General features: G+C 35.9%; 1 protein-coding gene across 2 annotated transcripts in view; it reads right to left on the bottom strand.

The window, feature by feature from the left end:
- The window catches only part of USO1 (USO1 vesicle transport factor), a 71069-nt gene that overhangs the window by 9681 nt on the left and 45028 nt on the right, over window positions 1-16360 (bottom strand). The window contains exons 11-20 of one of the 2 annotated variants that reach the window (XM_054688487.1): window positions 15334-15422; window positions 14527-14681; window positions 13971-14182; window positions 12547-12567; window positions 7475-7585; window positions 7086-7204; window positions 6752-6933; window positions 5788-5909; window positions 2594-2732; window positions 948-1111 (exon numbers count right to left, since the gene is read on the bottom strand). In XM_054688487.1, the coding sequence (XP_054544462.1) occupies window positions 948-1111; window positions 2594-2732; window positions 5788-5909; window positions 6752-6933; window positions 7086-7204; window positions 7475-7585; window positions 12547-12567; window positions 13971-14182; window positions 14527-14681; window positions 15334-15422 (1314 nt within the window). The remainder of the gene's footprint in view (window positions 1-947; window positions 1112-2593; window positions 2733-5787; window positions 5910-6751; window positions 6934-7085; window positions 7205-7474; window positions 7586-12546; window positions 12568-13970; window positions 14183-14526; window positions 14682-15333; window positions 15423-16360) is intronic. The other variant, XM_037530725.2, reaches the window with a different exon arrangement.

Genomic DNA, 16360 nt, shown 5'->3' with positions numbered 1-16360 from the left:
TGTATGGTGTGAGGTAGTAGTCAAGCTTCATTCTTTTGCATGTAGCGACCCAGTTTTCCCAGCACCATTTATTAAACAAACTTTCTTTGCTCCAATGCATAGTCTTTGCTCCTTTGTCAAAGATTAGTGGACCATAAATCTGTGGGTTTATTTCTGGATTTTCTATTCGATTCCATTGGTCTGTGTGTCTATTCTTGTTCCAATACCATGCAGTTTTGATGATTATGGCTTTGTAGTATAGTTTGAAGTCTGGGAGTGTGATGCCTCCATTCCCTTCTTTTTTTCAGGAGAGCTTTGGCTATTTGGGGTTTTTGGTGATTCCATATGAATGTCATCAATAATTGTTCTATTTCTTTGAAGAATGACATTGAAATTTTGATTGGAATAGCATTGAATCTGTAAATTGCTTTTGGTAGGATGGCCATTTTAATAATGTTTATTCTTCCAATCCATGAGCAGGGGATGTCTTTCCATTTCTTTGTGTCTTCTTCTATTTCTTTTAACAGTGTTTTATAGTTTTCTTTGTATAGGTCCTTTACCTCCTTTGTTAGATTTATGCCCAAGTATTTGATTTTTTTTGTTTCAATAATAAAAGGGATGGTTTTTTTGATTTCTTCTTCTTCAGATTTATTGTTTGTATATAGGAAGGCTACTGACTTTTGCATGTTGATTTTGTATCCTGCCACTTTACTGAACTGATTGATTAGCTGAATTAGTTTTTCTGTGGAGTTATTGGGGTTCTCTATGTATATTATCATATCACCTGCAAATAGTGATAGTTTGACTTCTTTTCCTATTTGGATTCCTTACCACTGACTTTAAACAGTCTGATACCATATCTCATATTCTAAAACCTTAATATGATTTTTAGATCAAAGGATCCAGCAAAATGAACAAGTAATAAGAATTACATTTTCCTATTTAAAAATTTTTTAATATGTACTTACCAAATTTTCAATTAAATGGTCTTTTTCAGCCAGCTGATTTTGTAAAAGCTCCTGGCTACTTTTTAATTCTTCTATCTCTTCTCGTAATCTACCAATTTCTTCTGGCTGAATGCCATTCATCTGAGCCCCATCATTGTAAGAACCTTGATGCTGATGGTCTTTTCCTATTAGACAGACAAAAAGTTTGAAAAGCCATGATGAAACTTATGTTTTGAATTTTTTGAATTAGAAGATTCAAATATAAAAAATACAGAATTTCCTTAGCTCAACTGCTTTGGCTGCAATTTTGTAAACACGTTTGCAAAACAGTGTATTGATAAAAACAGTAAATGGTAATATTTTTAGGATTTAGAACTTCTGGGGTGAAAACAGCATAATCTTATTAAGACTAAACGGATTGCTTTGGTACCTATGATCAAGAATTACAGTAATTTCACTTTAACTCTGTCAATTAATACGAGAAAATAAAATCCTTTAGAAATTGTCACAGGGCCTCCAGAATGGTGCACGGGTTAAAGACAGTGCTATCAAACTATAGCTAGCCACGGCAGCACAAGTTCGATGCCCTGCCCCTCTGCATTCCAGGGAGCTGATCCACATGGCACAGCAGACCTCTTCAGCCTCACCCGCTGCTCCCCTCAGCAGTGTATTTCAGTGGATCTGCCTGTTCTGCTCCCCACTCTCTTTGATGAACCTTCTCACTCCCCCCAACTCTGGTCTACACTCCAGTTCTTGTATGCATAAATAAATAAATCTTTAAAAAAATAAAAATAAAAATTGTCACAAAGGAATGGCCTTCTATATGAAGTAAAATAATTGATGAATTATTGTCATAAAGGAAGCAAAAGATTGTTTCCTGAAAATTTTAGTGACCTTCATATAAATAAACTAACATTCCTATCATAAGTATTTGATATATTTATGATATATTTATAAGCATCTGAGCTTTTACCAAGTGCCAGGCACCGAACTTGAATTTTACACATTAATGTTTCACTTCAATCGCAGATGACATTTTGTAGATAAGGAAATGGAAGGGTTAGACTGGTCATTCTAAACTGGCTATACATTAGAACCCCTGAGGAGTTTGTTATTACTGATGCCAGCATCCAACCCCAACTGATTAAATCAGAAACTCCAGTGGGGTCTCACTATTGTTTTTTAAAAATACATCTCAGGAGGGCCTCCCCGGTGGCGCAGCGATTGAGCGCTGGGCTGCGAAGCGCTGGTTCCATCCCCGGCTGCCAGCGAGGGTCCTACATGGTGCGCAGACCTCTTCTGCTGCACCCGCTGCTTCCCTCAGCAGTGTGTTTCATCAGTCTGCCTGTTCTGTTCCCCGCTCTGGCTCTGGTGAATTCTCTCACCCTCCTGTGCTTCTGACTATACACAGTGCTTGTATAAATAAATGAATAAATCATTAAAAAAAACACATCTCAGGAGATTCTAATGTGCTGACAAGGTTAAGAATAACTAGGCTGAATGAGATAAACAGGTAGCAAGGATCTTAGACTAGAAAATCTAATTTACATATTCAATGATTAATTTACATAACCATTAATTTAAGGTTGGAGAAAGATTCCATGGGAACAATCGGACTTTGTCCAGGTCTTGGGAATACTACAATAGTGACAGCTTGCTACACTTACCTAGTTGTACTTTAAGAAGATTATACTGATCCTTGTGTTGTTGAATCTGAGCTACTTGCTGTGTTACTGCTGTCTGGAGCTGTTCATTTTGACATTGTAATGAAGAAATCTGCTGTTTTAATTCTTCAAGTTGTAGATCCTGTGATACAAAACATAACTCAAGTGTTTTAAATTCATACTAATTAACATTAAGGACAAATTAAAAAATAAGACTGTTTTGGGTCAGATGTTAAAATACTTGACATTTCCAAAATCATTCCATAATTAAGTAGTAATACACTAATGTGCATAAAGGCCAATTAACATGCAGCAGACTTCAAATAAGGACCCGTTAATAAAGGATTATGACACAGCTTTGCAATGACACATTGCAATCACAGGCAGTGGAATTTGGGGCTTGGGGTGGACATTAGGATGGGTGGACCATAACTCCATTTTATGGTCCATTAAGTCATTTAAGAAATTTACCCGAAACTATTTTAAAAACTTAGTAAATGTACATATACATATGCATCTACATACTTTTAATATTAAAAGAAGATCATTAACAGAACATTTAAAAGACTGAAAAAAGAGCTTCCAACTCTCACTACCGTAATATAGCTAGTTATAATTTGAACTACTTTTTTTACTCCTATTTTCTTCAATCCAAGGTTTAAAAACTTGTCATAATCAACCTATGTATAATTTTATAAATTATTTCATAACTTATATGCTCACTATCTAATCAGTAAATGCAATATAATTTATATTCAAAAGCAGTACTGAGGTTGCTTTTCATTTTTCTAAATGGCAAATGCTACAATAAAATTGTGGTTCATATAATTGTTTTCCTGAATTTTGAAGAATTTCCTTAGGATGGATTCTCAAACGCCATTTTAAAGAGTGAAACTCTTTAAAATTAACATTTCTAAGAAGAGTTCACTATAGTGATGGTGTCAAACCTCTCTTTCCTTCTTCCAAATTAACCATATTCATCAGCCCCCACTATAGGCAATAATATCACATTACAAGTACTTGTGTACTATGGCTCCAACGATATTACATTTTACCATTAGGGAATAACTGCATATTTATACCAAGATACAGATGGAAAATCCTATAAACCACAGGTAGTTTAATGATTCAAATTGGATCATTCAAAGATGACTGTAATTTACTGATTTGCTTGTAAACTGAAAAATTTAGATTAAATGCTAAAAACACCACTATATTTCTTTCTTTCTTATAACCTCAATCTCAACAATAGAGATTATGGGGAAGAGAAGAACCTATGGGCAGTTCTCATTTAGAAGGCTCTATTCACACTCTTACTTGACACATTGCCTCAAATCAGTAAAGGGAGGCAAGCAGTTGAGGAAAGGAGGTATAACCTGCCCCATGTGGATACCACTAGTGTGTGTGTTTTTTTTTAATGAAACTGAAATTTTAATTACATCAATAATCTCATTTCCCAGATAATACTGCAGCATTTTCCAGGATTCTAATCAAGGTTACACAATGGGAATTAAATGAGAGGGGAGAAAATTCCAGAAACACATGTTGAAGGAATGTAATGGAAGGTTTAGGATGTTTAACACAATGCCAATATGGAGTTTCACTGTAAGTGCATCATTCTGAAAATACAATTTCAATAGAAATCATCATTGTCCACTCTAAAAAATCAATTCCTTACACCATTTATCTAACTCATTATCACCTATTCAGTTGTGCAAGACAGAAATCTAAGGATGATATGTGACCCTTTCTGTTCCTTCATACTGGAATGCACTCATCACAAGTTCTGCCAGTTTTATCTTCTTTGGTTTCCATACTTCTCAGGTTCTGACTCCTCTACACCATAGTATGAGAGTCCCAGTAGTACATATGTACTGGAATTCTGTTTCATCAGTTACTGAGTGATACTGGACAAGTTTAAGTTCCCTAAGCCTCAAATTCCTCATTTATTCTAAATTGAATATAAAAATTGCTTTGTAGGTATGTTGTGAAAATTAAATGAGATAGCATTTAAAAATGTGCTTAGTGGGCCTCCCCTGGTGGTGCAGGCGGTTGAGTGCAGTGCTGTGAAGCTGTCAGCAGCCTCTGCAGCGCGGGTTCGATCCCAGTCTGCCGGCAAGATACCCACATGGTGCAACAGATCTCTCCTGTCTCGCCCGCTGCTTCCCTCAGCAGTGTATTTCAGTCAGTCTGCCTGTTCTGTTCCCTGCTCTGTCTCTGGTGAATCCTCTCACCCTCCTGCACAGCTGGCCTGTACACTGGTTCTTGTATGCATGAATAAATAAATCTTTAAAAAAAAAAACGTGCTTAGTGAACACTTACAACTGAGTAAACAAAAACTAGCAGCTGGGCCTCCCCAGTGGCCCAGCGATTGAGCGCTGGGTTGCGAAGCTGCCCGCAGCCTCTGAGGCACCAGTTCGATCCCCGGGTGCTCCCCGGCCACTGGAGGAGGGTCCCGCATGGCGTGCAGACCTCTCCTGCTGCCCGCTGCTCCCCTCAGCAGTGTACTTCGGTCCTTCTGCCTGCTCTGCACCCTGCTCTGGCTCTTGTGAATCTCTCACCCTCCCGCGCTTCTGACTGTACCCAGTGCTTGTATAAATAAATAAATAAATCTTTAAAAAAAAAAAAAAAAACCTAGCAGCTATCAACAGCAGTCATCATCAGTTTCCCAATTTCTATCTCCAGTCCACCACAACTATGTTCTTAGGCTCCCTTCCTCTGGCCTTGTTTCTTATACTTCCCCTTTGTATAGCTACCAAGTATTTTATGAACATGCAGTGACACCTCCTGTCTCTCTTCCCTATCTCTTCTTTTGTGCAGCTGACTCCTAGGCACCCTTAGAAAACTAACTTGTATTTTTTCTAAATCCCTGTTCCTACACTAAATTAGGTACCTCTTAGTGCTGCTATATAACTTCTATTATTTATATCACTAAACTTAGTGTTATGTGTTAGAATAATCTATGTACAGTTTGTTTGAGAGTGTGATATGGGGACATGTATGATTTATATTTTTATCCACAACACCATGCATAATATGAAGCTCTGAGTTATTAAATACTCAGATGCTTTTGAGTCATTTAGGAAAACAAGTTTTGCTCTTTGTATCCTTCTGCACTTGAAGTACCAGAAAAAATTCTCTAAAGTAGGGAAGCATTTATTAGTATATCAGAGTGTATATAATTCATCAGTACATGCCTGCTCTCGAATCATATTTTTGTAGTGAGTCACAATGCTGTCATGCTGTTCTAATGTTTTCTTCACCTCCTCTTCTTCTTTATCTTCTTCACTTGACTTATAAATAGCCTTAGTGATCACACCTGTAAAAGAAAGTTTATTTAAAATTTGTTTAGGGCCTCCCCGGTGGCGCAGCAGTTGAGCGCTGGGTTGCGAAGCTGCCTGCAGCCTCTGCAGCGCCAGTTCGATCCCCGGCTGCTCCCCGGCCACTGGAGGAGGGTCCCGCATGGCGCACAGACCTCTCCTGCCGCCCGCTGCTCCCCTCAGCGGTGTGCTTCGGTTCTTCTGTCTGCTCTGCTCCCCACTCTGGCTCCGGTGAATTCTCTCACCCTCCCGCGGTTCTGACTGTACCCAGTGCTAGTATAAATATATAAATAAATAAAAACAAACAAAAAAAAAAAACAAGAGTTCTCCTTAAAAAAAATAAATAAATAAATAAAATTTGTTTAAACTTTTAAATATTTCAAATGTTTTTTTTTTTTTTTTAAAGATTTATTTATTTATTTATACAAGCACTGGGTACAGTCAGAAGCGCGGGAGGGTGAGAGAATTCACCAGAGCCAGAGCGGGGAGCAGAGCAGGCAGAAGGACGGAAGTACACTGCTGAGGGGAGCAGCGGGCGGCAGGAGAGGTCTGCACGCCATGTGGGACCCTCCTCTGGTGGCCTGGGAGCAGCTGGGAATCAAACTGGTGCTGCAGAGGCTGCGGGCACCTTCACAACCCAGCGCTCAACCGCTGAGCCACCGCCACCGGGGAGGCCCATTAGCAATATTTTTGAATGCCATATGGGCTATAAAGCAAGAGGTAGGAAAAAAAAACCCTACTTTTAGGCTTATCAAATAAGCAGTATATGTTCAGAATATACATACATAATACAATCGTGGATACTTTCTAATGATTATCAATATAAACTTTCTAATCTTACCTTCAAGTTCTTTTACTAGCTTCGTAAACTCATGATCAAATATCATACATTCTGGAGTGGGAAAATTTGGCTGGGGTTTCTGGGATGCTCTGGAATACAACTCATGTTTGCTAATAAATCCCAGTTTCTCTATGAAATTCTCTTTGCCAATCCTCTTCTCTATTAGTTGTTTAAGTTTCTCTCTACAGAAATAAGCATATTGAGATATTTAAAATAAAAAAAAAGTCATAACAGAACATAAAGGTTGGTCTACGTTGTACTTCAGTAAAATATGTTAGCATTATCTCTTGATAGCATTAGCAAGTTATTTTATGATAGCATTTTCCCGACTTACTTCATGTAGCTCTCAAGTGAGTTATCATTGAAGTAAATTGAAATGCCCAATAGAAGGGCACATAAACCTTGAACCAATTGTTCTTCTTCTCCAAGATTTTCTGCAATTTGTCCTGTAAGCTGAAATCTTTGTTAAGGAGATTAATGATTTATAATATCTAGAGTACTTTGTTTTACAATTTGAATTTGATATATCCTTTATGTAAGAGTTCCATATACAGCCCACACAAGCATAAAACAATCAATGAAGCACACACACACACACACACACACACACACACCATCTTAAGCAACCATCATTACCACTTGAACACTTTAAAAAGTTGTAACACAGATAAGCAGAATTTTAAAAAAATACTTACATGTATCTTACTAAAACATAAAGGATACAAATGGAACATTGGCTGAATTGTGAAGAAAATGTGTTACCGCAATAGGACAATTGCTCAGCCAGGTACAAAGCAACATTAATAATCCAACTCTTGTCTGTATTTTGCTTCCCTGTAAATAGATAAGTTGGCAGAAATATCTTTCCATTCATTTTATTTTTTCTCCACAGTTAAAGTTGCCCTAATACTCTTTCCATTTGTATAAAATGAATTTTAACATCTTATAAAAGAAGTGCCAAAAATCCAGATTTAAAAAAAAAATTGACCAGAGAATGCACTCTTGCATCTTCCACAGGCTATATTTCCCAAAGTGAATGGAGAGCAAGAAACCAGAATTGGCTCGGGCCTCCCCCGTGGCGCAGCAGTTGAGCGCTGGGTTGCAAAGCTGCCCGCAGCCTCTGCAGCGCTGGTTTGACCCCCCGCTGCTCCCTGGCCACTGGAGGAGGGTCCCACATGGCGCGCAGACCTCTCCTACCGCCCGCTGCTCCCCTCAGCAGTGTACTTCCGTCCTTCTGCCTGCTCTGCTCCCCGCTCTGGCTCTGGTGAATTCTCTCACCCTCCCGCGCTTCTGACTGTACCCAGTGCTTGTATAAATAAATAAATCTTAAAATATATATATATATTAAAAAAAAAAAGAAATCAGAATTGGCTCACATTCGTAAGCACCTGCTAGGGAATCTAAAATACTAGTCATAAAAAAACTGATGTGCCAAGAAATTTATGATGAGAAACTTAAAAAAAATTATCAATCCTAAGACACTTTATTCTAGTATGATAAATTTGCCTGGTTTCAGCCAGAATTTTAAAAGTAAGTTTTGATAGGAGGTTAAATACTACCTTCTTCAAAAAACATCAAAAAAAGTACAAAGAAATAATCTCCTGAATTATATGGTCAACTTTCATTAGACAATATATTATCTAACAAGAAAAAAAAAGTATTAAAAATTTATAGATAATATACCAGATAATAAGAAATCACAAGCACAATAAAGCAAAAAAGGTCTGGTTAAATTAGCTAATTGATGTAAACCACTAACTGTATTGCTGCAAAGTACAGTAAAGCAATACTGAAAACTAGCATGTCCATCAAAATTTTGTTTTCTAAATTTTAAATGCCTATATTTTGATACTATAACCTGTATCTTTGTTTCAGATAAAATTTGTTTAAAACAAAATAATGAAAACTAGCACAGTAAAGCATCACTTTAGGGCAATTTCAGAAAATATCCAAATTATAATTATTCAAAAATCAAGGCAAGACTTTCAAGTAACCATCACTAGATTTTGAAAACTTTTGATCATCCAGTCTGTACTAATTTTGTGAAGCTTGATAGTAATATTTTGGCCTTTCTATAAGCTGTTTTCAAGCATATTTAACATTGAATTAAATAATTTGAAGTCAGACCTCTTCAAATTATTTGCCAAGTAAGCATTAATTAGTATGAATTCAGTTTTCAGATGAAGCATTATTTTTTTCTTTCCTTGCCCTATATCATCACTATCCTATAATTTATCTTCCTGTTGCCACATAAATTGAAAAGTTAAAAAAGTTATTCTCAACTGACTGCTATAGAAAGTTTACAATTAATTACTCAAGCTATAAATGCAAATGATTTGCTAATTTCCCCTGTTTATATATAATAAGTCTGCTATTATTCTTTAGAATACCATTTGCAATATAACTACAGTATCTATAACAAGGACATTCTATCAAATCATTGGCTGATGACTGGATAAACAAAAATTTATATACATTCAAATTTGAACCTTCTAGAAGTATACCCTTGGAGTCTAACTGAAGGGTAAGAGCAAAGCCAAACACAGCTAGTTAGAACTAATTTTAAGGTAGACCAGCACATCTCATTGCTATAGTAAAATAGCAATAAAAGAAGATAATCTAAAACAAAAGTCTGAAAAAAATCTGAACCAAAACACCAAGTCAAAAGACAAGTAACATCAGGAAAAAGAAAATATTAGTAACTCATTACAGAAAAAAGCTAAATTTTCTAATGTACCATGAGTTCTTATAAAACAAGAAATGATTAACTATCCTAAAGGAAAATGGGCAGATGGCATGAAACTGAAGAAAGGAGAGCTGATGGAAAAATTTCAAATGGTGTGTAAGCATATAAAGCTACTCAACCTTTAAGTAAGAGAAATGTAAATTAAAACTCACTGAGGTAACATTTGTCACTTCTCAACAGATTGGCAAAAATACAAAGTCAGACAACATGCTGTTAGTGAGGCTTCGTGGAAACTCAATCAGGTACACTGCAATCCTATTTCATTTTGCTAGTGGAAGTACAAATTGGTATGAGGTAAAAAAAAAACCAAGGTGCAGAACAATGCATATGTTTAAAAGCACTCTAAGTGTCTATTCAGCATTTCTGCCCATCTTTTGATTGTTTTCTTTTGAAGACTACAGAAGAAATGAGTAAGAGGATGTGGGACACTAAGGTAGATACTGTATACCTTTTAATATAATTGATTTCTAAATCATATATTACCCATTTCAAAACAAAACATTTTTTTAAAGGACTGAAGTTTTAATTCCAAGAATGGCAGTATGGTATCAGTGAAATCAATTAGAAGAACCAAACCTTTTATTGTCCTACCTTCAATAAATTCAATATGCTAACGTGGGCCCCAATTTCATCATTTAGTAAACAGAGACAGATTAAATGATCTCAAAAACAGAGGTTAAGAAGATAGGCTCTAATGTCAGATTATGAGTATTTATTTTCTGAGTCTACACTTCAACATCCATGAAAATGGAGGCAGGGCCTCCCTGGTGGTTAAGACGCAACCTATGAAGCAATTGGCAGCCTCTGCAGCATGAGTTCGACTCCCTGGCCGGCCAGGGAGAAACCCACATGGCGCAGCAAACCTCTCCTGTCTCGCCCGCTGCTCCCCTCAGCAATGCATTTCAGTCAGTCTGCCTGTTCTGTTCCCCACTCTGTCTTTGGTGAATCCTCTCACCCCCCTACACCTCTGGTTTGTACCCCAGCTCTTTTATGCATAAATAAATCTTTAAGAAAAAAAAAAAGAAACCGGAGGCAATTTAGTTAACTTCTCCTCCTCCTTAAATTGGGATAATAGTTAATACCCATGCCACAGGGTTGTGTAGTGGGCTAAATGGGTTCATGCATCTAAAGAACTTAGATCAGAATATGGCACACAATAAGTGCTCTACAAATGTTATCAACTATTATCCCTCCTAGCTCTACAATCCTATGACTATACCTGCTAGCAGATATAATGTCCTAAATATAAAACAGATGTCAGAATAAAATTGGAACTGGGAAAGGAAAAAAAGCAATTACATAATTGTGATTTTTTTTTTTTAATTTCAATGAACTACAAGCCATCCTTGCTGTGTTGCACTAGCAGAAATCCATGTATACCAGAAACGTGCAAAGTGAGGACTGTGTAATTTTTGTGCAGACTGCATTATCCATGAAACCATAATGTACAATAGAGAAAGATGGGAGAAAATTACGTGTACAAAAATAAGAAGATAATTAACCTATGGCATAATTGTTCGGTAAAATATTATGCAATAATATAAAGTGATATTGATTTTGAGTTTAATAATGTGGAAAAAAATTAAAATAAAAAACAGACTACAAAATGTAACCTAATGTATGATCATTGCTATGTAAATAAATAGTTTAGGGAAAAAAAGGAAAAAAGACAGGTTTTACCAATGTCTTTCGGTGGTAGAACAAAGGGCATTATTCTCTTCTAATTTCTATTTTTCTAACATTTGCAAAAATGACAAGAAAAATAATCTATTAGCCAGTGTAAAATTGCTACAGTATTTTTCCATAATGTCAAGAAAAAAAATGTTAAGAATAAGACCCATCCAGCAACATCCTGATCAAGTTAGAAATTGGGCATAGAAACCACAGATTTTATGGGATAAAAGAGATCCATAAACAAAACAATTGAAGCTGACTTGCTTGTAATGAAAGTTATTATGTTGCCCTAGTTACATTTTCTAAATAAAAATTCCTCTAAGTCTTACCTTATGCATTTCAAGTGTAGTATTTTTGTATTGTTTATTAAAAAAAATAAAACCTAATATTTTAAAATTTTAGTACTAAAATGTGGTTCTACAGTATTATAATAAGATTTATTTTCTAGAGGTGGCCTCTGGGATAGGAAATTAATAGGAAAGGGGTATGATGGAACTATCTGAGAGTATTAATGTCTACATTTTGTTTTAGGTGGTGGTTACACAGATATATTTAACCATAAAAATCATCAGATTGAACACTTAAGGTCTGTGTAGCTACAGCTGCCAAGTATGTCTTTATGTCAATTATTAACATGTTAAACTATGCTCACACATGAATGATACAATTCTTAACAAGAACTCAATTACCACCCACACTGCACAACTGAGCACATGCCCAAATAAGGATATTAAGGTACCCTTTTTTTCACCAAACATTCCACGAAACAAAAACAAATCCAAACCAAACACAAATAACAATCTCACCAACACATATCAAACACTAATCCCCATGGTTACTGCAGCATATGTGTTACATCCAGCATACTCTATAACATTTAATTTAAAAATCTTTCAAATTACAAAATTGTATTTGCTACTGAACATTTTCAGTAATCTTAACAATATAAAACTCATCACATTCTTTCATGCACAGATTAATTAAAGAAACAATTATCAACCCTAAATTTTATTACCTCTGAAATGGTTTCAGGGGAAATAAAGGAGCAGATTGGGTGAAAAAAACACAAACCCCACCAAAAAACCAGAACCAAAGAATTCCAGAAAGTGCAAGCATCCCCAAAGGAAGCACAAGTATAGCTTCAGATATTCATAGTTCTTAGTAACACCACTACAATATCCCATGGGAAAAATTGGAGAGCCACTTACAATAGAGATAAACTTGCTGATACACACAGGTGTGAGTAGAATATAACTTCAAACAAGCAGTTAAAAAACCAAACAGCAAAACCCAAGACAAAGAAAAGGCCTTGCTTTGAGAGAGAAAGGCCTTGCTTTAAGAGAGAAATGCCTAAGCTTAAACAAGTAATACATACCCGTCTGTCGATCTTATCACCCTGCAAATTATACATTAGAAATTATTCAAAAATTTTACTACTACTTTACAAAGATTTAAATCTAGAAAAAATTCCCTCAAATACAGTCTTTCTATAAAGCCATGTCAATAATTTTGGACTGGACAATTGCAATTATTTAGTGTATAAAAATGCACATACATTTTAGAAAAGACATTTTTATAGCACTGTGACTACTTAGAATGGGAAGATACAACTATTTTTTAAGGATTTTCATCATGCCTAAATGGGAATTACAATGATAGAATGAAGTCTGTGGTAATAATGGTCAGACAGTTAATTACTGTTTGGCTTACAAAAAGTTGTTTTCTACATATAATAACATAAGAATATCAAGTGTTAAGTAAGGATATGATATGACTATTTGGGGTAATTTTTAAAAATCATTAAAAGATAAATGATAAAGATAAAATAAAATTTCAAAGTAAACTGATTTTAAACAACAAAAGTTTTCAACTCCTTTTTCACTATAGTTAACTTTTAAGCTTTCATTTATAACTACCTATGGATGACACAGATGTTTGTTTAAAAGCTCACAATAAAACCATTCAATGAATGTGGCAAACAAAAATTAAGGGCAAGGCATGCTATCACGGGGAGGGTATAGGATAAAATTCCAGTGGATTAAACAATGTTAGCTTTATCCACACTTTTACTCTCTTTGAGTGGTTCTGAATGTTGCTAACTTTTGTACTTTTGCTAAAGCACGAACTTGAATTCTAAATAGCAAATCTAGCATACAAGAGCAAATCATCTAACAGTATCTGACATTCCTAAAAGCTAGCAGCCACATTATAATGAAGTTTTGTTGTTTTCATTATTTTAGTCATGTTTTTCTACATCTTACTAGGTAAACTACAAGGCTAAGGGACTTGAAGATTTGTAAGCTCACAAACATCAAGGATATATGTCTAACTATATAAGGAACAGACTAGTATTCTATCTTTTTTTTTTTCTGAAGGGAGTATCAGTTGCTCTAGGAAGATAAAGAGGGATACATAGCTATGGACCACTTTATTCTATTTCCTCTCCTAAACTGTCCTGAATTTAGATACTAATCAGAAAGGAAAAAATGACATGTAAGAACATTGGGGAAGATGAAAAACAAAACAAGCAAACAAACCAAAAAACCTCAGGCCCTAGGCATGTGTTTTCATCATGACATAGAACTTGTTAGCTATTTGGCAAACCATTCTTATAAGAATATTTATTTTCTCTCCACAAAAGTGTTTCTGGTTACAATGAACCAATGATCAGATAAGTCCTTGCCTCTTTCCTTTTCCTCTGCATCTACTAAGGGCATCCTTAAGTCTTTATATCACTGATAGCGAAATGTACAGTTGTAACTTTTATCCCCCTTAGAGAAGTTTCACCCTCTACTTTACCTGTGAGAGGATGTTGGTGCACTGTTGCAATAAAGAAACAGGAGGGTTGCCAATACTTGTAGCAAGTTGAACTCTGAGCAACTGTTCTTTCTGGGTAGCATTTTCTTGCAAAGCATGAGCAAGGGCCACAGCAGCACACCAGTTTGAAAGTGAATCAGTAGAAAACAAACCTCCGCATAACAGCTGACCAGCTGAGACTGAATTACCTGTTGCTACAAAGAGGTAAGTATGTCAATACAAAAATTAATTATGCTGTTTTCCATACATGCCGAATTAGTATGAAACGCTATTAAAAACTTGTTAATCATTTTCAAAAGATCTTGGAAGATAATTAACAGAACAAAGATAAATCAGGATGCTTAGGCATCAAATTGATGATGGATGTAAATATTCTAGAAAACTATTAATTAAAAACTACATTTTTAAAACAAATTCAAGGAAGTGTCACATTTTAACTATTCCCTTACATCCAGGGACTTATCATTTATTTTACACTGTAGCATTAAAAGCTTAAAAGACAATAATTTACTTTTTAAAACAAATCAGAATTATTTACCATCAATGGTGGAAGGCAGCAGCGTTGACACAATTTCTCCTTGTCCTTTCTGGTTTTTATATAAGAAACACTGGAAACAATAGAGAACTGCACAGCGCAATACAAATGGCTGCCTTTCATTAACCATGGACATAAGAAGCACTACAATTGCTGGTCTGTCGCATTAAAAAGAAAAGAACAAAAAGGAACATTGCAACTTAAGTACACACATCAATAACTAGTCACTTTTGTTGACTGAAAAACTATCCAAAACAGGGCTTCCCTGGTGGATCAAGGGTTAAGACGCAACTTATGAAGCTATTCGCAGCCACTGCAGCACAAGTTCAATCCCTGGCTAGGGAGCTACCCACATGGTGCAGCAGACCTCTCCTGACTCACCCGCTGCTTCCCTCAGCAGTGAATTTCAGTCAGTCTGCCTGTTCTGTTCCCCACTTTATCTCTGGTGAATCCTCTCACCCCCCACACCGCTGGCCTGTACCCCAGTTCTTGTATGCATAAATAAATCTTAAAAAAAAACAAAACAAAACCAAAACACAGGATAGCTAAGGACAGGTGAGAGAAGTGCAAAGATTGGTCTACTTATGCCTCATAGCTAGGAAGCAGAAGAGGAGTAATCTGAGCCCAAATGCGTAAGTTCCAAAGACTACAAACTCTCTTAAAAATACCAATATATTTATCTTGTTAGGCAATTTCTAGCTTCAAAACACACAAACTTCTTAATAGAGTAAGATGTGTTAACGAGATTGCTAAAAAACCAAAGCAAATTATTATTTCCTCAAAGGAATCTCAATATTTCCCTTTTCCTACCTTGGTGGGCTTGAAGGTGCATTTACAGAAGCAAAATAATCTTGGTTTACTTGGCAGCCTCGAATGACTTCTGATACAGTATTAATGGTCTGTTCAGGAAGAGGAAAAAAAGGAAATTTAGAGAAAGTAAGTCAAGAAAGGAAAGACATTTTCAGAAAAAGAAAATGGCACATGATTTTTGACCGTACATGTCAAAGTTGAGAAAACAAAAATTCAGTTATAGCATTATAGTCTTGTAACACTTTCTCAGTATAACATTTTAAAACATTAAAGATCTGTAATTACAAATACCACCGAAAAATGACACTCAAAATCTCAAAAAATTAAAAGTAATAATATCTTCTAAGAATATTTTCCTACAAAACAAGAAAAGGATGCTTTAAAATAAAATCAGAGAATAGGTAAAACATAACAAATTAAAAATTCAATTTAAGGGCCTCCCCGGTGGCACAGCGGTTGAGCGCCGGGTTGCGAAGCTGCCCGCAGCCTCTGCAGCGCCAGTTCGATCCCCAGCCGCTGGCAAGGGTCCCACATGGCGCAACAGACCTCTCTTGCCGTGCCCTCTGCTCCCCTCAGCAGTGTATTTCGTCAGTCTGCCTGTTCTGCTCCCCACACTGGCTCTGGTGGATTCTCTCACCCTCCCGCGCTTCTGACTGTACCCAGTGCTTGTATAAATAAATAAATAAATCTTTTAAAAAAAAATTCAATTTAAGAATGAAGTTGAAAATACAAGATAATAGAACAAAAAGACAAAACAGGTGTAGAAAGTCCAACAATATATTAATAGAGTTGCAGAAAGAGAAAAGAGGAAATTACCAAGGAATACCAAAACTCAGAACTGAAGGACATATATCTTCAATGTCAAAGGTCACAATGAACGCCAAAACTAGTTGGATAAGTTAAAAAAAAAAAAAAAGGTCTGCAGTACAAGAAATCACCAGCAAATTTCAGAAAACTAGAAATAAAAATTTTCAAAATTTCTGGAGAAAAAGCAGGTTACACAAAAAAGATTCAGATTCAAAATGTC

Source organism: Talpa occidentalis, unplaced genomic scaffold, assembly GCF_014898055.3.
Source record: "Talpa occidentalis isolate TD23 unplaced genomic scaffold, MPIMG_talOcc4v2.1 talOcc4.6, whole genome shotgun sequence".
NCBI lineage: Eukaryota > Metazoa > Chordata > Mammalia > Eulipotyphla > Talpidae > Talpa > Talpa occidentalis.
The sequence above is the reverse complement of the archived record's forward strand: the minus strand, read 5'-3'. Positions and strand labels throughout refer to the sequence as shown.